At 41.0% G+C, this 24023-nt stretch overlaps 1 protein-coding gene across 1 annotated transcript in view; it reads left to right on the top strand.

Annotated features, from left to right (window-relative positions):
* Positions 1-24023, top strand: part of LOC139294432 (inactive phospholipase D5-like) — a 48435-nt gene that overhangs the window by 12420 nt on the left and 11992 nt on the right. The window contains exon 2 of the mRNA XM_070916328.1: positions 22126-22262. Within this exon, the coding sequence (XP_070772429.1) occupies positions 22126-22262 (137 nt within the window). The remainder of the gene's footprint in view (positions 1-22125; positions 22263-24023) is intronic.

Genomic DNA, 24023 nt, shown 5'->3' with positions numbered 1-24023 from the left:
TGCACACTTCATCAAACACAAATCAAATCAAAGAATGCTGGAGGAGGACAGCCAGCCTCACCTCACTGTGACCTGACTGTTTTAGAATGAGTCATTGATGAGTGCATGATACACGAGTCAGACCCATGCAGACATCAGCCAGTAAATATTACTGTAATTGCGTCATTTTATACAGTTTGTGCAATCAGATTATCTTGGACAACTATAAATCACGCAAGACCTTTACAGCCAGGTTTTCCCCTTCACCATTACTCCTTCTTTCCCTCTGTCTTCTTCTCTGATTTTTTCTCTCTGTCGCTGTCTCTCTATGTCTCCTGGTCCTATCAGTCATCCTGGATGCACAGACGCTGACAAGTGGGCTGCCGATCCAAAATAGGTTGGCCAAGACTGACCTATACTACACCCAGACTGTCAATCAGTGGGGAGGAGGGCAGAAAAGAGGGGAGGTATATTGATGGGAACGGAGAGAGATCAGAAAGGCAGGGTAAAGAAAGGACGGGGGTGGCACTGTGAAGAAGAGAAGGGCGTGGGGAAAAGAAGATTACAGAGAGAAACGGTGGCGTGGCAGAGAGAGAAGAGTCTTTCGTAATTCTGCATCAATATGCTGGGTACACAGACACACACTGCCACACCAGTGCACATGCACACACACACACACGCCTGTGCACACACACACACAAACAGACCCAGAAGCCATCAGACCATGGTGCCGAGCACCAGCAGACAGTAGAGCCCAAAACACCTGAATGGTATCCATGGCAACCAAACTACTGGCTCCTGCATGTTAATCAAAAGCCACTGGGACAGATCCAGAGTCAGTGCAGTCACTGTGCGAGATATTTCTTCAAAGACGGGTCATTCTGGCCGGACCTCGCTTCTTGAACTGGCTCGATCACATTGAAGGTTAGAGTTTGGATGAGTTTGAAGTTCGGGGTTGAAGCGGTCTGACTCAGTGAGACTGCTGTATTAGACTTCCTTCCACTCTCCCTCTCTGGCATCATCTGCTGCCATTCTCAATGAGACTAAACAACAAGTTGTGGACCCAGCTAACAAACTGCACTCTGGTGATGGAAAACTTTGAATATTTGAATTGTCCCTGGTGCAGATTGTGCCTCCATGTCTCCATGTGATTAACATTCAGGTATAGAAGCAACTAAGCCTGTTTTTCTGTTATCAAAATACTGTAACAAAGTCGGAGGATTGTGTAGAAGTATGTGCTCCCTGAGTACTTAGTAGTATTGTCGTATTGCTGCATTTAATTGAAAGTTATGTCTGTGAAGGTATGATAATGACGCACTTTTCATAATGCACTACACAAATGTAGATATATTTCTTCAATCTGTACTGTTCTCATATAATGTCCTCCTGATCTTGTCACTTCAGGACAGACTGCTACCTGTATGCTGAGTATGTCAGAGACTTGGCTGACTCTGTGGAAGAATGCCTCACATTATCAAGTGAGCTCTGCTGGAAGAAAAGGGAGAAAAGGCTGTAAAAATGTAAATGCCCTATTCGATGCCCATAAAACATTGGTTTGTGTCTTGGCTGTCACTCTCAGAGCTGCTCAAAGTTTGATATATATAAGGAACCTTTCAGCAGTATGATGCAGAGCAGCATGATTTATTTGTTCTGTAGCCAGATGCAAGCTATTAACAAGCTTTGCAAAGGAAGAATATAAAAACCTTGAACCAAATCTCTGATCTAGACTCGAACACCTAACCTGAGGAGCTTTTGTAACATTTATTTTCTGCATCTCTTTAACTCAAACTGATAAATATTTCAGCTGTTAGGCCTATGTGAATTTGTAGTCCTTAAGTCTGGGGGTATACTCAAAAAATATACAGTAGTACAACGCAACATTGAGCTTACCTCAACCACTGCAAGCTGTAAAAACTACAGATAAGAAAACATAATCAAAAATTGTGAAGCAAAATGTTGATATTGGCATTTCCATAAGACCGCGGATTAACGTTAGATTTCGTTCCGTTTCCTCAAGAAGTGCAGGAAACATGCCATGTCCAAAAACAGAGAAGCTGTAGCAAACGTTCCTTCTATCTATATCAGTCTTTGTGTGTGTGTGGTAGATTAAATATGCCTGTGTGGGTTAAAATCAAAAGTACTTCGAGGCTTGATACCAACCAGCCAACTTGACCAATTTCTGGAACCGGCAGCTCTGCCCTCTTCTCTACTGAGTGGACTCACACACTAACACACACACACACTAACACAGACACACACACACTCTTCCTGAAGCCACCGATTCTGCACTCTGGACAGACACATCATCCGTCATCCTGTGCTAACAAGGGTTTAATCAGGCAAAACAAATGACACTTCTCAGAACATTACACGATCTTAGCAGAGATCGCACATGTCCGATTTATCAAAGCATTAATTATGGATGGACCTTTATTACATCAGAGGCGTAGGAGAGGAGAGGATGTTAACTCTTTTTTGGTCAGTGCTCATCAGGGATCCACTCGTTGTGCTTTCTTTGAATTAAATGACTTGATTAATCATTTTTTGCAGAGCGTAATATATCTACATTTCTACTCCATACACATTTTAATAAATGTGTGTATTGATAGATATTAACTTGAGACAAGGGCGAGCCAGATTAAATGTCACTACAGTAATGACACATCAGTATAATTTTACAGTTTTATAGCTCTTCTCTGTGTGACAGATGGGATTGTTGTGAAATCAGTGCTGTGCATCTTTCACAGCTGTAAACCTCGCTCCTAGACTTAGAGTCTGGGATGTGCATGTTTGTCCTTGATATTCAGGCTCTTATAAGCCTGTACACACGCCTCTTCAGTCACATTCATGTCTCTGATAGTTCAGCGTTTTGTACAAAACAAAAGTGCGAGAGCTCATCTATTTCATGACTGCGACAGCTTCACTCTGCATCAATTTTCATTAAGCTGCTGTCACTGAGCAATTAACAGCTACATTCATTTCACTTGAATTAAAAAGGGGAGACAACATGCAGAGAGATTATCAATTTGTCAAAAAATAAAAGACATGCTGTTAATAATAAGAACAGTGGCATTGCAGATCAAAAGTCGGTATATTAAACCTTTCAGACAAAGTCATAAAAGTCATCAGCAGTTTACAAGTCGTATGAGGAATATAACACATTGCATTCAAGTGCCATACCTGTGACCTATCAAGTACCTGGTACTGGCAGAACTACGTGGTATGCAGCCATTATTAAAAAGAGTTACTTAAAACAGTGGTTAGGTGCTCATATGCACATTAAAATAGTTTTTGGTCACTGTAATCATTCCTCCTCTGTTAATGTTGGCTCTGTTCCATTTAGGTGCTCCAGTTTTGGGTCTGTGGTGTTATGCTGGTTGCCTCAAAGGTATGGCTTACTGGGTCACTTGAATGGACTTGAGCCTTTGTTACAGTTACACCTGAGCTTTTTCCTGCTGTGACAAGTCTAAATGTCTGTAGAGGCTACAGTCGGCCTATTCCATTTCACTTTTGTTGCTTGTATTATTAAAAGATCATAAATTAAAAAGATAACACAATTTAAACAAATAAGCAAACAAGGAGCTTATGGAAAAACTAACATTACTGTGTGCACCCACCAAGGAAACAACTAGAGGTGTCCTCTGAGAACGCTGACTGAGGCTGATTGTTGATGAGAAACAGCTGGGTAGACAGGTGATGATGTCACCGGTGATGTAAAAAGGAGGAGGCGGCCAGTGGACAGGTGACAGAAACTGGAAGGAGAGAGACTAGAGAGAGTTTGAGGATGTGGGCAGTTGTGTCTGAACCTGAAGATGAGAGAAGAGGGAAAGAGAGAGAAACGATGCAGGCGGCACTTCACTCTTGTTAATGCTGTTTCATGTACATTTTCAATGCATTCTGTAATTGTCACACCTGAGCTTTTCCTTCAATGACAAGTCAAAATGTCCACTGTGAGAAAAGTCTATAATCTACATTTAATTTTCCTCATACAGTAATCTGTAAGAGTTTTTCTAACAAACAAAACGATCACTGTGGACAAGCATTAATGAATTGGAGAAGGACTGGTTGGTGCAGTAGCGTCTCCTCGCACTACAGTGTTCAGTCAGGATGACACGTTTGCTTATTCATTGTGACAGTATGTGAAACATTTATGTTAGTGGTAAGAGCAGTTTTCACCCTTTAAATTCAGTAATATTCAACATGAGTCTTGTGGTTAGATTAGACTTTTACTAAAGTTTGATTTTCTAAAGTTTGTTCCACCGCTGCCAGAGTGTCCTTGTACAGGTACTTAAATAAAGAAGGCAAATAAAATAAATGAATGACCTTATCTTTGTCTCTCCGGGGCAGAGCAATTTTTACAAACCATTATAAAACGAACTCACACTTTTTAATGGACGCATCTGGATGGGGCTCAGCAGGACTGCAGATGATGTGCAGGAAGTACAGGTTTTTTTGTGGCAGTGTTATTATCAGTGCAGAAAAGGTCCAGACTCAGTGGTTTTAAAGTTATCTCCCTGTCCTGGTGCTAACTCTGCCACTAAACTTCTTGACGTTCCAGCTCATTACAGTGAGCATCGGCCTCCCTGGTGTCTGCATATGGGAAAGAAGGCTCAGACGGCTGACACACTGTCAGGGCCATACACACAATAAAACCCATACACTCTGCTCAAGGTAAAACGCAGCGTCATGCAAAAGCAACCGTATCAGTGTTGAACGGTACAGACTGTCCTACAATAAAGGACAGCCAAGTGCCAAGTGCCTCCTCAGTTTGTTTCATGGTAACAAGATTAACAAGATTAAGAGTCTACAGCCATGCTAGCAGCTCTGTGAGGCTGAACTTCACAGCTTTGAGCTAAATGCTAATATTAGCATGCCAACGTGCTCACAATGACAACACTAACATGCTGATTTTTAGCAGGTTTAATGTTTTCCATATGTCCATCATAATTTAATGTGTTAGTTAGTTAGTTAGTTAGTTAGTTAGGAAAGTAATTGGATCACCAGAGTCAGTAGACTTCATCCTCTTGAGACCACGTATGTCTGTACAAATTTTCATGACAATCAATCCGACAGCTGTTGATGCATTTCAGTCTGGAACAAAGCAGCGGACAAATCCGACCGACAGACATTGTCGTCCCTCGGGCCATGCCGCTAGTGAGGCTTAAAGTTCCAACACCAAGTCATCATCAGAAAAACTAAACAGTCATGATGACTCGATGTCAGGTCTGTTTTTTAATCTGCTGCCAAAGAATAAACAATTGAAGAGGCATTTGGAACTTCTTAATCCTTTCACACACACACACACACTCACAAATGGAGGGTTGATATAGGCTGACAGCACCACACAGACACCCAGACATAAACTGTAAGCCACTCATACCAGTACCAATAAACACACACACACACGTATTGTTACTGTCAGCTGACGCATTGTCAAAGAGCTGCTGCAGGGTTTAAACTTGTGTAAGAAAGAAAGACACACAAGCGCCCAAAGCACAGATGCACAGACAAAAAAGAGAAACTGCTGTACTTACAAAGTTCTGGTTTGTGAAGAGTTGTAGGGGCTACAAGTCTCTGAAAAAGGTCATGGTGAAGAGTTGTTGCTCAGCTTTATTTTAGCTGCAATGCAGATATTGTGCCGAAGCCCCTTCTGGAGAACAGTTCTCTGTCCCCAAGGTGATAACTTTATTCAGCTATAAAGAACAACCCTTTGTTTGGACTTTGACGCAGGAAAAAAGGCAGAGTTTTGGTCCTGAATTAAATTTAAGCAACTGAGTTGTGCTTGTTTTCATGTTTATTATGAATGCAACTGTTTGGAGAGTTTTTGTTACCTTTCTCAGCAGCTTCTATGATCTAACCAGTTTCTTGATAATTCAAATACAGGACATATTGCTTTGGTGATTGATAATGATGTTGTTGGCTGATATCCCGTTTTTTTAAGGTTGCTCATAACATCCTCACTCGGCCATCAAAAGTCTGGTCGTATTAAACAAGAGGAGACACTGAGCCCTTATTGTGAATCGATTCATGACGGCCTCTCTCACTCTCTCTCTCTCTCTGTCTTTCTTTGCTCCCTGCCATCGTGGTAATTTAGCCGAGGCCTGTGGCTTGTCAAGGGATCAAGCCCGAGCAGCTCTGCTGGCAGAGCTTTAATGAAACACTTTTGGCTCACAAAGGATGTGAGTGGGTATATATGTGTGTGTGTATGGGTATACTCAGTAAACCCTCCTCTCTGTCTATATACACCAGCTGAGCCGGTGTAATTGAACATCCTGCTGATTCCACCACAAACACATGGAGTCACACACACACGCATGCACGAGCAGTGAAGTGTAGTGACGTGACCAATGGCAATAGGATACACTCACTAGATACGCAGAGAAGAGCAGTGGCAGGAAACGCCATCCGATGGTCGGAAGTGTGGAGAAAAATGCAGGGGTCTGCAGAAACATCTACTTTTTAGTAAGACGAGAACGCTGTGATAGCTGAGTACTGTAGTCAACAAAAAACACATATCTCATGTATCGCTACACCAGCAGAAGCATATTGTAAGAGTGATATCATGAGTATATTTGGAGTATCAGTTCTGTTTAGAAAGTATAGAAATTGTAAATGAGGAGGGTTGAAATGTGGAGGGAATAGGGTGAGTCGATTCTGCGGAATAGTAATAACAATAATCATGATAAACCTAATTTGTATAGAGGATACAAAGATAACAGAATAAAAGCAAGTGTGAGTAGATGATAAAGTAAGGATGATAAAATACTGTTAAAAGTAGATAAAAAAAAACATGAAATGGCAAACCAGATTAAACATATTAAATATTTACAATTATGAAAGAATGTGTGTTTTTGTGTGTGGGGAGGAGCGAATGGGGTGGGCACAGTCGACTCCGCAGAATCAACTATCATACAACTGTGCAATCAGATATGACACAATACAACCAATTGAAAGGTTGCTCAAACCTCATAGTTGAGTGGAGATTTGGCCAAACATCTAAATCCGGCAGGATTTAATATTGTTGATATTGCACAGAAAAATTAAAAACTCAAAGTCAATACTCAAGTCACATAAAAGGAGTCAAATCACAAACTAATTTGATTAAACACATATCAATTATTGGTTTAAGAAAGTCTTAAGCATACATCCTAATGTTAGGAATCAGGCAGAAAAATTAAAATATCTAAAGTTTGCAATGAGTGCAGGTCAGTTAAGTAATGTCACAATCAAAAGTGAAGATGCAAATAATGTTGATTTGTGTCCATATTTAGGGCAAACCTCAATTCCTCGCTTCTCTTTAACATTCGGATATACTATACTATACTGAAAGGGACAAAAGAAGCAAAAGAGATAAACTCTTGACACATATTTTCCTCATTCTTATTGCTGAAACAGTAAAATATAAGTCTTTAAGTCTTCAAAGCACTCAGTGCTGTGCATATATCTAAATACTTACAGTATCAGAGCTGACAAAGACATTCTTTGGCTTAGACGATGTGTGCAGTGCTGTTGTGTGTGTCTTACGCAACCAAGTGCTTTCAGCTTAAAGACTGGACCAAGAGGAAGTCTTGGACTGGGCTGACTGAGAGGAGAGACAGAGGGTTGATTGGGTGCGTTAACATTGGGCTCATCATGGTCAGCAGGGCTCTCATGTCATTTTAATGGGACTATAATTGAGTTATTGATTTTGAAAGCTCAGCTGGGATCAATAGGACATTTGGTTTGTGGTGCTCACAGAATTTAAAAAAAGAAATAATGTTCCAGATATTCTGAATAAGTAGTTTTATATGGAACTACTTCCTACAGAAGAAATAGTGCCTATAAAAACTGTTGACAAAACCCAAACTATCCGCTGTGCCACTATGCCTGTAAAGGTGAAGTGAAAAGATATGTTTTCTTTTGCTGCTGGTAATTTCAGTTTATGCAGTTTTAAAGAAGTAGCTCAAAACTTTGGGAAATATGCAGCTCATCACCATGAAGTTGCCAGGCAACCAGCAGAGACGCCCAGAAATAGTCCCGCACAAAACACTAACTTAACGTTTTTTTAATCTTCAGGTTTTGTACAGATTAAACAAATGAGATATGCTGCCCACAAACGAACATGAACAAACACACGTATAAACGCTGAAGTGCCTCCATCGTGTCGTGAAATGTCACAAAGGTGAAAACCCACGTGGCTGTAATTCTTTCGTTTCATTGGATTTAAGAATCAATAGAAGTCTGGTTTTCACAAGAACAGCAGCAGACTGTGTGTTCTGTCTTGTAACCTTAAATTCATCATCTTGTCTTTGATCCTTTCTTCATGAGTCACGATCACGATCTCACCCTCTCTTTCTCTCCGACCTCACACACAAGCACACAGCATTTTAGGAGTGTGTACAATCCTTTGCAGGTCAGCTTCAAGGCCAGCGCTGGCGTGTGACTTCAGAGGTGGACACTGACCTTTCTCTGTAAAGTCAGTTACTGTAAAGGTCAACCAAAAGCTACGGTGGGGGGAGGGACAGCCTGCGTTGCCTCACCTGACTGGCCTTCAAAAGATGCACTAAAGTTAGTAGTTGTGCTTATTAAAATGCAGAAAATGTTGTGTTAAACTTTTCTCCTTTTACTTTTTTAAGTCCTTTCTTTTTTTTAGATATGCTGAAAAAAACGAGAACTCATCTGTATTAGAATTTGTGGTTTGATTCTCAGTGTCAATTTTAAGTACGGTAGATGAATTATTTGACACGCATGAAGATAAATGTGGCCAACCATTGCAACCATTAATCAGTCCTGATTGGCTGGGACACACAAGTATCCACATCCAACCAGAGGCAGTAGATGCTTTCTCACTAGATCACAGAAACCAATCAGTTCTAGTGTTCTCTGGATAGAAAGGTTGCATCAGTCAGAGTGCCTGTTGTCGCTCCTTTAGACATCAGACTGACTGCCAGCCAGGATTCATTCTGCGACCGGTACGGTGCAATTGAAATCATAAATTACGGTTTTCATTGCAACAGAGAGTTTTCTGTACAAATTGTATCCCAGCATCCCCGGTGAAAACACGACATAGTTGATTAAACTGGATGATGGATAATTTCAGCAATGTCCTAACCTTCAATGCCCACAAGCCCCAAGTAGGAATCGGGGGAATAGATCCAGGGATGAAGGGTGCGGATGGAGATGGAACGAGCAGATTGAGAGACGGTACACAGTCCCCAGCTGGAAGGCATTGATGAGAGTTGTTTTACAGAGCGTAGGTGTGAGGGTGCGTGACTGTCAGAGTAAATCTGGGAGACACTGGAGCTGCTGGGACTGTCTAGCTTCCACTCACTCGTCCCCAGACTGCCTTGAGAAGTGATGGATGGCCTTGCCTTCAGCATCTACAGAGGAACAGAGTCTTTAATTGACAATTCAATTTAGAGCAACTTTATTTATAAGCCACATAGGGACAAAACAGGCTCATGCCAAAAGTCGATTTATTTATAAAGTCATTTGTCACCTAAATTAAATCAAGTGACACAAACCAAATTTGTACAGCATGAAATATAACAGTGCCAAGAAAGAAGTGTGTATGTGTTTATGTAGCTGTGTTAGCATGTTTCCTTTTTGTGGACACCTATAGAATATGAATTAGTGCGTATGAGTGCCAGCCAATACAAAGAAGATGTTGAGAGTTACAGCACATTGTTAGCTATGCTAAATTGGTAGTGTCTGATTAGAAATTCTTGCCCAATTGCTTTAATAAAATAGCAGATTTTTACCAATTTCAGGCTCACTTTTTACCATAAAGCTGCTCTAATCAATATTCATATTAACAATGGATATGACTAATGTGAAAGGAGTTGCTCCCGCAGAGAATTATCACCCGAATCTACGCATTACCCAGCAGGCAGCTGTTTCAGTGAGTTTCAGTTCATTGTCTAGCCGTCTAGCCCGCAGCTTTACTGCTTTGGTTCACTCTCATCACTCTCATAGTGTTGTTTTCAGCCACAGCAGGCAGCTGTTTTCCACAGAAAGGCTCTAAAACCCTACTGTACTCTACCTGCTCGGCACCAAACTGCACACAAACAAAGTTAGCAAGTAGCTGGTGAACATAGTGGAGCATTTAGCAGCCAGACATTTCTTTCAAGAGGTGGAGACCAAAACAGAGCTAAAAGGAGAGTGAATGTTGGACTTATATTAGTCACAAACCTGAAGTGAATGTTGGTGTGTGTCTGCTTGATGTGTAATTGTTTCCTTACACATCCGCAATATCAATATTATAGGATGACAGTATGTCAATGTTGTGTTTACAGCTTGTTGTGTTGCCCCCAAATTGCCATAAAATCAGATAATGCAGGTTTAAGAGAAAAAACATTATTTTTTTGTAGTACCACTGAACAGCAGTTTTCTCTTCCCTTGAAAACTGAACCTTCAAGGACACATAAAAGCACCACAACATCCCCTGATGGAGAATATACAGTACAGAGTTCATCAATGTGGTGAATGCTAGCTGACAGCAGCAGCTGATTGTATAACATTGTTGAGCGGAGTGGTGAAAGCAAAGAGATACTCCTGAGATGTACTTCCAGTCTTATAGATTTACTGTACTTTAATGTGATCATTGGCATCATTATATGCTACCTTGGAAACCAGAACATTTGCAGAGAGAGAATGAAGAAAGGACGGGGCCATTTTGTTTAAGAATTAGCTGAAATGCTGTGATTTTTGCCTGCCTTCAAACATGAGCTTCAAAATGTGGGATAGTTTGTGCCTTTACAGTGAAGAGGGATTTTGTGAAATACCCTCGTGGCCCTGTCGGTGTAGCTGAAGGGTATCAAAGTTAAATGTCTTGTGGCTTTTTCCCTTCAGTATTCCAGATCGTACCCTCAGGCCTGTGTGTGTACCTGTCTTAAAGATGGATGATGTTCCTGCTCTATTGATTCACTCCAATGATGTTGTGTGGATTCATTTTGGTATAAAGAGAAAGTTTCATAGCGCCTTTGACCATCAAAGAATGCATAAAAAAGCTCCCAAACAAAAGCTATAGGCAAAAAAGGAATCCTTGCATAATTCTTGTCGATGATAAACATCCCATCCCAAAGCAGAAGGCCATCTGGACCCTTGGGTACATCGCAATGTTTTTTAATCACATCTGAGCATGCAAGATCAAAAAAGCATCAAAATACCATGAGACAGTCTGTAATTAACATAAAGCAAAGTAGAGCAATAATAAAGGCACAATGAAGGGACGCGTGACATATTACAGGAAAATATAGGGCAAAAAGGGTCACAAAATGATGGGAATCACACGTCACGGTCTTCTTTTGCTCCATCACCAAAACAGCAGAAAGAGGGAAAACCTTTTATAAGAATGGTGTTTATCCCTCCAATAGAGTCTCATACCTTTCTAAGACACATCGTCCATTTGAGTCACTCATTAAGTGAATCGTAGAATGAGATACATTCACCTGCAAGAAGCTAGTGGCCTCTTTCCAGACCTCTGAATTGCTGCAGGGATTCAAATAGGTCAAACTATTTGCCCTGGTTGGAGAAACAATTGACGACATAGAGTTTTGTAGGCATTTTACGTAGCTAGCCAGCTACCTAGTCAACCAGCTAAAGCCCTGAAAAATAGCAACAGAAAACAAGCTAACTGTTTCCGTGTTGAGTGAAAGAAAAGTACACATGACAAGATACCACTCTCATGTCTGTTAGCTTAGCTTAGCTTAGCACAAAAACTGAACACAGGGGGAAACAGCTAGCCTGGCTCTGTCCAAAGGTAACAGAATATCCGTCTACCATCAGCTCTAAAACTCACTAATCAATAAGTTATATCTTTGTTTAATCAATCCAAAAGTGAAAAGAAGTGTAAAAACAGCAGCACAGTAGCTGTCACTTTTCTTGTCAACATGAGATTTCATAGAATTACACTGGGGACATTGTTATATACACAAGTAAGTTATATATTTATGACTTACATCTTGTTGGTTAAATGAATTATGGCTACGAGGGTTTCTAGTAACAGTTCCTGTTCCACAGTCATCAAAACAAAAGTGAGCTGATCCACAAATGCACCAGACTTGACAGCGTTGTCAAACAGACTGATCGTGGAAAATCTTCAAAGACATGTGGGTCTGGGCTTCCAGCCATTCTAGAGCAAGCGCCAAGAACCTGGTCATCCATTTCTTTCCTTTATTTGACCAGTGGCGTCAAGCTGAGATTATCACTACTTTTTCAAATTAACCAGAGATGGAAAAAGGGCCCTCAGCCAACCAGCTACTGCACTTTGTAATTCAAAGTCAACTGGATTTGCTTTGTAGTCTTGAAGACATTTCTTACTCATCCAAGAGGCTTTACCATCAGTTGTTCTTCATCCAAAATTCTCTTCAACTTTGCACGGCATGGTGTTTATCTTATTAAAAACCCCATGATCTGAACAACAGAGAATCTTCATAAACATAGCACTCTTTCTCTCTGAAGGCGCGCCCTATTATTATGAAGTCACGTCCTTATAAAGCTGCTGTGATTGTGCTTGAGTAAGTGCAGACCTGTTTGGCTGCTCATCCGGCTGGCAGAGCACTTGGAGCCCTGGGTTCACTCAGGAGACCCGGACAGACAGTCAGTGAGATGAACTAAGAGCACACTGTCTCTCTGGAGAGGAGCACTCAATGTCGCTTTCCATAAGGCGGGAGGAGGCTGCGGCTCAAAGGTGACGAGCTGTGACAGCACGGGTGGAGCAGCACATTGTCGTTTCTTAGATAGAGAGGACCAGGTAAATTATTTTACTCTGTCTTTCTCCCCAGAATTTATTAGGTTTTCAGAGACACTGACTTATCTCGGTTAACAAAGAGCTCCGACAATATATCAGAAGACTCAAAATAAATAAAATAATTCTGCAAGCAACAAATCAAACAGACATAAACTGTCATGTGGAGATGACAATAGTAGGCAACATGCTGCCGTCATGAAGCAATGATGGATGGTGAAATGTCTTTGAAATTGTCCATGGTGTGCATGACAAAGTGCAGTTTTGCCTAAAATATTGTACCGAAGGAAAGCACAAAGGCTCAGAATCAAATGTTAGGTCCAAACTAGGGTACACTGACACATTAACAGAGGTTAACCAAAATATGTCAGATCCCAAATGCATACAACACTGTTTACAGATCACAGTAAAAATCTGTAAAATAACACCAAACAAACTGCTAGGGTTGGTCTACCTTAACCAAACATTTTACCAGACTTAACTGACTCTAAATAACAGTTAATGCTAATTGTTAACACTTTCATTAGCCTGTGAAATGATAATGCTAATCACTAAAGGTGAGAGCGAAGTGAGTTTTCGCATTGCGTCATTTGTGCAAATTTGACTATTCTGTGTTTAATCGCCCCCAAACATCCAATGTACCACCTGTACAGATGTTCGACTAGCTAGCAACGAATGCATCGACTGTGTCTGTGGTGGTGAGCCTGTGTGTGTTTGTGTCCAGCTCAACCTCTAATAGAATCTCCAGTTCTTTCAGTTATTTCCCTCCAGTCTCTTTCCTTTTTCCTCTCCTCTCTGTACGCAGATTCATAAAGCCCCAGGATAACCGTGAACATTTTGCTCAAGTTTGCAAATGTGTGCTGCCCGGAGCGAATTCACATCTAATCACATCCCTTCATTGACCTTGCATGCAGTCGTGCAGCCTCTAAAATTCACCTCGCTTTCTGTCAGAACACACAATGCTTATTAGCCCACAAAAGCCCCAATGTTAATCAATAATACTTTCAGCACATACACACATCAGCCTTGCTTGAAAACTCAAATTCACGATATTATCTGCAACCCAAGCAAATTAATTCTGTTTACAACTCACACAACTCACACTTTCTACCTCACACTCGTCTTATAACTTGTTCCTTAATACGCAAGCTTTCCAAAAGCTGTATAGAAGTGTGGCCACCGCTCATATACCGCTCATATACTGTACATGTAAAAAGAGTATGCACACAGAAATTCCCAGAGCATTTTCTATTGTGCACCAATGTCATTTCAAGTCCATTCCAGCTGCCACTCCCCTGTCAGTCTGTGTTTCTTTCCATGTCCATCACCTGTGTGCATACTCAGCCTCTCAAAAGCAGTGACCAACATGTTCTGTCCTGTCTGTTGCCAAGTCTTTAACCCTTTTAACCCAGCACCTTCTCTATATGTGAACATTCGGACCATTTCTACATTGCTTACTAATCAAAGTGGCAGACTTAAAGCCACCCTAGTCTAAAGCTACACAGCCATTATGTACAGTATGTGTGGTGTTGGTCATGGTTGGTAAGTTCTGCAGCCAGAGCATCCAAATCTCAACAGGGGCCAAACACGTTGAGCTGATGTGTTTGCGTTTTACGCTTCGATAGAGCAAACGGGGCTTACTTACATACTAAGACTGCTTACATATGATTGGCAGCTTTTTGGAGGAACAGCATCTGAATGCACCACCTTGACTTCAACATTCAACAGTGGTGGTTGTTACTTTGATGAGGTTAAAATTGGAAAGTTTCTAACATGACGAAGCCCACAACATTCATGTAGTGATGTGTCATGAAAGGTAGTAGGTAATAGTTTGACATTGTGGGAAATACCGAGAAAGAGTGGAGCCCATAATCCCCTGTAAAATCACAAATTGTTGCTTTTACACGTCAGTTTTCATGTCAATTAATGAGCTTTAGAGTTGCTGGTAGGCAGATTTTATTTTTGTTTCCCCCTGTTTTCAGTCTTTATGCTAAGTTAAGCTAATTCTTTATATTTACCAAGCAGCGAATAAGCAATTTCCCAAACTGTCAAATTTTTGCTTTAAATCCACTCCTCCACTGTTGTCCAGTCGCCACTAATAGAAGATTTAAACATTGCACAGGAACATATCCCTGTTTTTGCTGAGCGTGTCCTTTCTATTTATTTGTGATACTTGGAATGATAAGGATAGACTGAATACAGCGAAAAGAAAGAGGAGAGAAAACAGAAATAGACCGAAGAGACGGGACACAGGCACCGACTCGGGCAGTAAACACAGTAAAATGACGAGCATAACTTTATGAAATCAACACAGCACACAGAGATAGAGAGAGAGAGATGGCAAGTGAGAGAGAGAACAACCAGACAGTTTATTGGAAATGAACTGCCTCCCCAGCATTTTGCTCCAAGCACACACACACTTACATACTGTATATATACACACAAAGATACTTGCCTCCTCAGCACTTGCTTGGAGAGCATGACAGCACACTGCCTGATATTTCTCTCTTACTGTCACTCATTCTGCACCTCCAGCATTCAAAAGCTACTGCACATAAATAAACTGCAGACACAAACTCATAGAGCTACTGATTATCTGCATAGATCTAAATGCTAGAACGTCATAGCAGCCATATTAGGATAACAAACTGACTGATTTCAACCAGTCAGTGGTGGTGAATGCTTTTGTGGTAGCTGTGGCCTTGAACTCAGAGATGTGAGCTCAGTTTTGGATGTTGTACAGCAGATTTACTTGGAAACAGTCAGTCTCAACTCAGGTGATGTCCACCTTTACACCTTAAAAGTGTCCAAAGTCTTCTGTCCTAACATTTACAGATTCTGTTTTCAAAGTTGTAAAAAAATCAATCTTTTCCTTTTTCCTGGTGCAGACGCCATGGCTACAGTTGCACCAGTAATTCAAATTTTTGATTTTAGTTTAGTGTAATCTTGTTGGTGATGATGACATATTGCTGGAATAATGATTTTTCTTCCAAACACTGCATCAGTGTTTTTATCTGCCAGCGCTGACTGCAGGTGAACTCTGACGTACTGACATAGTTGACGTGCTCCTCATCAGGAATGTAAACATCTGGCTGCAACAGCCATGGTGACGGCAAGACCTGTGACTGGTCAGTATGGGCTGCTTGTCGTTTCTCCATCAGTTTCTGATGCTGGTGGAGATTGTTGATTGTGAAGACAACATGAAACAAGTTGAAGAAGGACTCAGTAATCTTCCCCTTCCTCTTCAGAAACACACATCTAGCAAAGCAATCTTCACTGCAAACCATCTTCTCACCGTAATTGCAGCTCTCTCTCTCACAGTGAATGAAAGGAAATTCGTTCATTTTCACAGAAATAGTCTCCTATATTATTGAGACAAGGCTAAATAGAAGTTACCTGGATGAATTTCCAGCGGTGAAAAAAATGATATGGGTTAACATTACTGATTGCAACCACACCCTTGTCATAAATGCAAGATGTCATGTAGCTTCATTGCATTGAGTTCTGTTTAGATTTACATCTGAGAGTTTAGCATCTCTGCTTTTTGAAAGATAAATGTCTCCCTGTGTGAACGGTGCAAAAAGGAGAGCCTATAAAGAAGCCATTGTTCTCTGATATTGATGAACTGACACCAACATCTGACATCTACTACTGACGTTTTGGACAGATGAAAGGTTTTCTCCATCAAAAGACGATTGCTGTTGAGCTAGAAATATCTCGTCATCTATGTTTGGCTCACTATTCACAGGATTAGCGCTTTAGTGTGGATCTAATTTAAGCTTTTATGCTGGATATATTCACTTCAGGCTCAGACAAATATAAGGAGGTGTTCAGTGTCAGTGAGACCTCTTCAGTGGTTATGAGTATTAATTAAACAGTGCACATATTTAACTTCAATTAATCAACATTATCTGAAACAATCTAAACCAGATTGTTTTCATTCATCCATCCATTTGTAGGATGTAGAATAACCTGAGTGTCCTTCTCAGCATGACAGCACTGAAGTGTTCAGGTCTCTGCATCATGTGAGTGCAGCTAATACACTTACAGATGTATTGTGTGCATGGTGTCACTATTAGCGTGATTAGTTGTTGTCTGCTTTCCAGCAGCTGTGTGAAACCATCTGCTTTTGCCTGCAGGACGAGCCAAAGACAGGACATGTGTTTTTTCATGTAGGACAGTTTGCTCATCACAAATGTGATTAAACCGCAGATGGATGCAGCAAAGAGGGGAAAAGGGTGACTGGGAGAGCGATAAAGAGGCATCAGTACCAAGCAGAGGTTTGGCAATATGCACTCACCATCTCAAGTGTCCAGATAGTACAGACACTGATGATCTGCATACAGAGGAGTTTGTTGTTTTTATGTTTTCTGTTGATTTTTAAATTATAATGACGTGAGTTTCTCCCAATCTTGTACAATGATGCTCAGTTTTATTTGGAGTTACACTGACTAATAATATCAGCAGTTATAAATAATGTGTCACTACAATGTGTAGAATAAACACTTTCAGGTGGCTTTTTAACTTAATTAATTTAATCATTAAGGTTGCACTTCATTAAACTGTGTCTACATGCAACAAAACAGATGTCTATTCATGACCTTACAGGCTGCATAAGCAACAAATTAAGTTATGTTTTTTTACATTATTCCCCAACTTGATCAGTGCAGTTTTGTGCATTTTATTTTATTACTTATTTATTATAAAAAAAAATTCTCACCCAATGTCAGCTGAGATTGGCTCCAATCTGTAGGAATGCGCACATCTCCACTTTAAATTGAACTCTTTAGTTAGTTTTGAGTATTTCTATATAAAAATGCCTCTTTTTTTTCTTTTCCTATAAGATGTAGAAATGTTTTTGATGACTCATCTTGACCCGTCATATCATAGTAGGAGGTGTGTGTTTGGATTTCAGCTGGATCTGGTACTGTGAGGTCTAATTTATGCATTTAACACTTGATCTAACAACGCAGGTGATGGAGGTATGGGTGGAGGTGAACGGCTCTTCAGCTCCATATCTTTCCACAGCTCCGTGCTTGAACAAGTCAGTGGCAGTGGTGGAGAAGGGTGACCCCATGGCTTGTTAAAAATCCCTTTGTTTCTGAAATAAGTGGTGCCAAGCCCCACAGTTAGCGCAGCCAGATGATCTGATCAAAGTAGACTGGTTTTATCAGCCAGCCGGGGTCCTGCGTTAGCCGCTGTCTAATAATCCTCACCTCTTCCTCAGTGGGAATGCTGACATCAAAGGATGCTAGTCTTTCAAGTCCTTGATCTTCTGGACAAAATTACCAGCACTGATGGTCTGTGCACCCCAACTCAAAGGTCCACTTACTAGCTTTTTTCTGAGCTTCAACTGCATCCCACAGTCTTCATCAGTGCATGGAGATGGCTATGGTGACATCATGTGACATACTCTTGGAACATTGATCACCTGAAAACAATGAAATATTGCTATCACATTTACGTGAAGAGGTGCATGTCTGAAAGGGACTTTAGGGATGATGAGCTGCAGGAGGTTCAGCCCTGGATCACCTCTGTGTTCAGCCTGCTCTTACACCCCACAACAGCCAGGAGGACTATGTGCGTTATATGTAAAGCCTGAAGTCACCAGCAGTGAACAAACATGCAGCTTAATAAAAAAGATCTTCTTGAAGCAAATTAAGCTTCAAAGTTTTATCATCCAGTCTGACAATGTGACGAAAGAGCACTGGCTCAGTGTCGGTTTGTAGATGTATAGTTAGCCAATCCAGTATTGGCTGCTTTGAATCAGTGTTGGATCACCAGTCAGTCCTGACCCAATCAGTGTCATACTACACTCTGCCCCCAATACAATGACATACGCCTCTTCTCCTCCTCTTTCCCCTTTCTTTTTCTCTCTCTCCTATTCTCCACAAACATCTGTGTGCTTGGATGGAAACTGGCAGCACTGAAAACAAGACAGCAAAACTCACATTGCCACCTGTTTTGCGGTGCTCCACCCGTCCTCCCAGCATCCACACAACATCTGCATCATAAGACAAACTAGACCCAGATATGTTGTTTATAGTTCTTCCAGATTTCTGTTGTGATGTTGATGTGGTGTAAACTTCTCTTTCCCTCTGAGCAGCATGGCTTCTTCTTCTCACCGTGCCTTGACATAGATAATTGGGCCCCTGACACTTTTCTCAGACTGCACTGTGGAGAAACTCATTCTGCTTCTCTGTAGGCATGCTTACAATTTCCTTAAATGTGTTTCCAAAGCCGAAGGGGCCACAGGTTCACGAACCGTCAGCTCACTGCAATATTTCTAGTGTCCCTCTGCTTTGCTTCAGCACGCTATATGGTGACATAACAGCATGAAGTAAAGTGGGACATAAGAAAAACACAACATACTCATACATACAACAAGACCCTTTAAACTCCATCTCACTTGTAGATGAGTAGAATGTGCCAATCCTTCACCAGAGAGCAAAGGCGAGACTTAAAACAACTTAGACGTTTGGCAGAGAGAAGAGAGAAGGGCAGACAGCCTCTGTTTAAAAGTTCTCTGATCTGAGGATATAAACATCCACCCTCTCTGCTCTGGCCTTCACCTCTGTCTGTGTGTTTGTGTGCAAAGAAAGTGAAAGACAAGCAGAGAGAGACAGCGACGGAGTATTTGTTTTTGTGTGTTTGTGTGTGTGTGTGTGAGTCTGGCACCTAGCCATCCAGCTTGTACAGCCCTTTTTAGATGGACTCTAGAGAGCTTTTTAAAACAGCTGGCGAGCAATCTCTCTAAATCATGTTATTTATGACTTTTTTTGCAAGTCACTCAAGGCTATCTTTACCTCTGGTAGAGGATTGGTATTTTCAAGCATATGCCACTGTAATTAACTAACTAACAGTCACGAGGCCTCTTGTTTAGAGTTTTTGCTTTCGTGATGATACTGACGGGCTGTTTCAATGCTCAGTTTGCAGTGAGGCAGCAATATATGCTGCCCCAGACATGCAGTGTTAAAGTTCTTACGTTACTTTGGAGGTAAATTAAGTTTTGTTTGTGATGCTCACTGCATTGAAAAACTTATTTTTGTGATTATTACATTTAAATGGATTCTTTTAAACAGTTGACTGTGAGGCAGACAACCTCCTGTAAATGAAGGTGTATTGATCCCCTGCTGTGCTCCAGTGTCACGTCCCTAGTGCACACTTTGAGTCTGACCTCTTCATATATATGCCATAATGCACATACACATTTGACCACATGTGAATGCAGCAGCTGGTAAAGAAACGCTGGAAATATGAGACTCGTGCAGGGCTTGAGTCTCCAGCAGGAAGACCTAATTTTATTGCAGTACGCCCGATATAGGGTCCAGCAGATGAGTGACAGATTGGATTTAACCTCCATTTACCCCGTGAGTGTTTGCTGAGTATGCTTTTGTTAAGTGCCTGGGGTTCTTTGACAGCAGATGTTCAGAGTTAGAGATGAGTGTTTCTTTTTTTTCCCCCTATACCTTCATTTTTCCAATCAGGTCTGAGACGTGAACCAGTTTGCTTGTGGTCTGGAGGTCATTCCTTTTACCTTCATGCTGCCGTCACCCTTTCGGATTGCCTTTGCACCCAGTATGAGACACAGAGGATTGAGAGTGAATGAGTTAGTTGAGCAGATTGTGGCTGCACATAGGAAATAGTAATATAATATTCCACCCATCAGCGCTGCCAGGAATTAGACAACACAATTCCCATGTCAGACATCAGCTCAGACAGATGGTTGCGTGAGAGTGTGAAGCTGCCAGTGTCTCTTTGGTCTACTGGGGGCACTCCATTGACTGGCTGGCAGATTAATTTGATTCCCACATGTGAACCTATGGGCATGAATGTGTTTACGCACACAAATAAAATGGCAGAGGCTTCGTGTTTGTGGGGCTCTCAGAGGTCGATGGTGTATGATATGAGATTTGTCTCCGAGGATACGGAGTAGAGTCTCGCTGACGTTGCTAATGATCTGCTGTGTTCAAGGATAATTAGTTTTGGCTCTTCTGGGGGTTTTCAAAGGGATCAGGATACATTTGTTAATGTTTTACAAATAGTCGGGGCGTTTCCCAGTAACTGGGTCAGATCTAATGTACATCAGCATCTCAGTATATTGAAAGAGTGAGGACACTGAGGCTGCAGCAGATATACCTACTGTACTGTGTTGACTTTCAGTCCAGGTTTGATTGGTTAGAAATGTAATATAATTAAATAGATATTAAATCATATGATAAGGATAAATAATGCAAACAGTGTTTAATGTGAAAGCTTGTATCTTTCATCACTGACTAGTATAGTATAATAATGACTACAGTATCAAGTAGTAATACATTCTACAGTCGTTTACCAGATATAAAGAAGGAATCCCTGAACTGGTAATACTTCATATCCTGCAGCTTCTGAGGCTCATATATTTTTACAGTTGGTAAATTCAAAACTGCTGTAAATGCAAATAAATGTCATTTATCTGCTGTAGCCTACAGTTGCGATATTTTTATCTATATGTTCGTTTAGTGTCTTGCGGGTACGTTTTGTTTTTATGAGACAACACAATGCAATAGAGACCTTTGCACAATTCTTTGCTCGTTTTCCCACCAGGTCCTCCAAAAGGTCACAAATCTCCAGTCATTTTGAACCCAGAGATACTGTATTTTCTTTCATATAATTGGTCCAAAACCCCCAAAAAACAAAGCATTTCTGATACCAATTTGACTGACTTTTTATAAACAAAAAACTAATTATAGTAACATTTATCTTTTTATAATCTGATCAAAAAAACTCACTTGACTCTCACTGTCAACAGTTATGTTGACCAGATATACAATAAATAAAAACAGGCTACAATATGTAGTATATTATATTACAGGTGGACAATAAGAACTTAATTATAAAATAAAAAGATCTGATGGTATTGCGTGGTTAGTGAAAACCAGTTAGTCATCTTGTGGGCCGCGTACTCAGTAAGCAGATGGACTGCAGCGAGCTGGTGGATGAGTAACAGCTGTGAATTGGTCTCCTTCACATCCTCACTGCCCTAATAGAACATGCTGACCCTTACCTCCTTCTCAACCATATGGGATCATTTGGACTTTATCCAAATATCCAATATTATTAACTTTTTTTGTCAATTTGTCACTATTAATGACTTTGTTTTCTCCTTGCTCTCTACAGTCTTTCCTTTCTTCTCATCATTGCTGACTCACATTCTGTATATGAAATCCTGAACTTGCAAGGTCATCCATAGACCCTCTACATGTTTGTGTTAAATTCCCCTCTCTATCATGTTATGACCTGCTGAGCTGGGCATTAAATCAGCCTGAGCAGCCAGCTAATGGGAGCCAAGGTTGGGGCACTTTGGCCTTGTTTTTACAGTAGTACTGAAAACACACCTTGGAAATCAATGTTGTTCTCCCTCTCCCTCTCTCTTGCAGTCTCAGCAGAAATGCATTATGATCTTTGCCTTGGTGTGCTGCTTCGCCGTACTGGTGGCGTTGATATTCTCAGCTGTGGACATTTGGGGCGAAGATGAAGACGGGATCACAGAGGAGAACTGTAGCAGGAACTGCAGGTGAGAACTGCAAAACCACAAAACACACAACTCACCGTCGGTGGTTCCAAAAGTATTTGGCTCGTTACACGTTCTGGCCTTAGCAGGCGTTCAGACTAAAACCCTGCGTTGGTGGCAGTATGTTGCTTCAGGTACCACAGAGACATGAAATTCGATCCAGGAAGTCCAGCTTGAGTAACAGATCTGTGAATTTGAAGATGCTAAAACACTGCAGAGCTGATACTAGAAATGATCATGGCAATTATTTGATCTAAACAGTAGCAATACAGCATTCATGCTAAGTGATCCACCAGGAGTGTGTCTTTTTTTCAATACATACATCATTGACGTATGTATTGAGTCTTAACCAATTTAGAAATTACAAATCAGTTTGTTGTTGTTTTTTACCAATTCAAATCGTTCAAAATGTCTACTTCCAGGTAGACGTACCATATGTGATAAACAACTTAAAGTTTTCTATTTTATTTATCTATTTTTTGGAGCTACAATGTATACAGCAAAACAGCAAAAAACAAATTAACTAATATATCAATCTTTTGAGACTACGGCTGACATGATTTGGGCCTTATGCCTTTGGTGTTTGTATCTTCTATGATTCAAATGCAAATTTCCTTTAACCCATTTGGCTCGCCTTGGCCTTGCTCTGCGTGCAATTTTGAATGTTTTAGCTGCCTTCACTCATTCCACCAGCTTCCATTGATCGAAAACTTGCTCAGTTTCAAACCATAAAGCAATCTGTGTCACGTCCAGCAGGTTTAACACACTGGCACAAGATACAAACTGCAGTGTAGAAGCTGCAGACCCCACGGCAAAATAAAAAATGCTACATGCCAAGTAGCACTAATACATAACAAATCTCTGTTCCCTCCACCTGATCCTATTGTAGCCTCCTCCCCTGCCCTGAAATGATTACCAGGCTCTTCTGAAAGTTACTTTTTACCAGACTTTAGCAAGTTTTAAGAATATGGATCTGAAGACAAAAAGCCTGAAAACCACTGCAGTATGTCCTGGTGGTCCAGACTGAAACTGGCTGATACAGCACTCCCTGTTCTCCTGCTCTCCACTTCCTACTGGTTCCCCTCCATTACACTCTTATCATGCAATTTGCCATTCAGCCTCGAATTACTTCCCTCTCTCTTTCTTTATGTCTGTGTCCATCTACTCGCTCCCTCCTCTTCCCCAAATCATCCATTTAACAACCTTTCAGAAAACTCAATCAGGCTCGCTCTCTTCCACTCAAGGCTGAAAGTGTATTCCCAACTTGTAAAGCTGAATTGGACTCCTCTCCCGCTCTGACGGACCCTTGAAGGTTGGGGGCAGAATGAGAGATACGAAAGAAATACGAGGCTGAGGGAGGGATGATGGGAAGTGAGGGTGAACCAGATGGAGGGAGAGGAAGAGGAGGATGACAGGGTAGATTTGTGTGATTGGAATGAGAGAGATGAATAGATTAATTAGCTGTTATTGGCTTGTCAATTCAAGACTTAACTCCTAACAAATTTCAGAAATGTGTGCCGTCAACATATGCACTATTATTTATATCCCATAAGCCTAATTGTAACATCTCGTTCTGTTCGTTAGTCCGATTTGTCTTATTTTTTATGTTCCGTGTTGCACATTTCTGGTTTTATTTTGTAGTATTTACCTCTCCTCCTCTACCTCTCCCCTGCCCTTGTGTGTTTCCCACCAGCACAATTACCTGCCCCGCCCTGATTAGTTTCACCTGTCCCACAATAGTTACTCACCTGGGTATATTCAGTC

The sequence above is a fragment of the Enoplosus armatus genome, chromosome 12 (assembly GCF_043641665.1).
Source record: "Enoplosus armatus isolate fEnoArm2 chromosome 12, fEnoArm2.hap1, whole genome shotgun sequence".
NCBI lineage: Eukaryota > Metazoa > Chordata > Actinopteri > Centrarchiformes > Enoplosidae > Enoplosus > Enoplosus armatus.
Note: the sequence above shows the minus strand (reverse complement) of the source record. Positions and strands in the feature narration are given on the sequence as shown.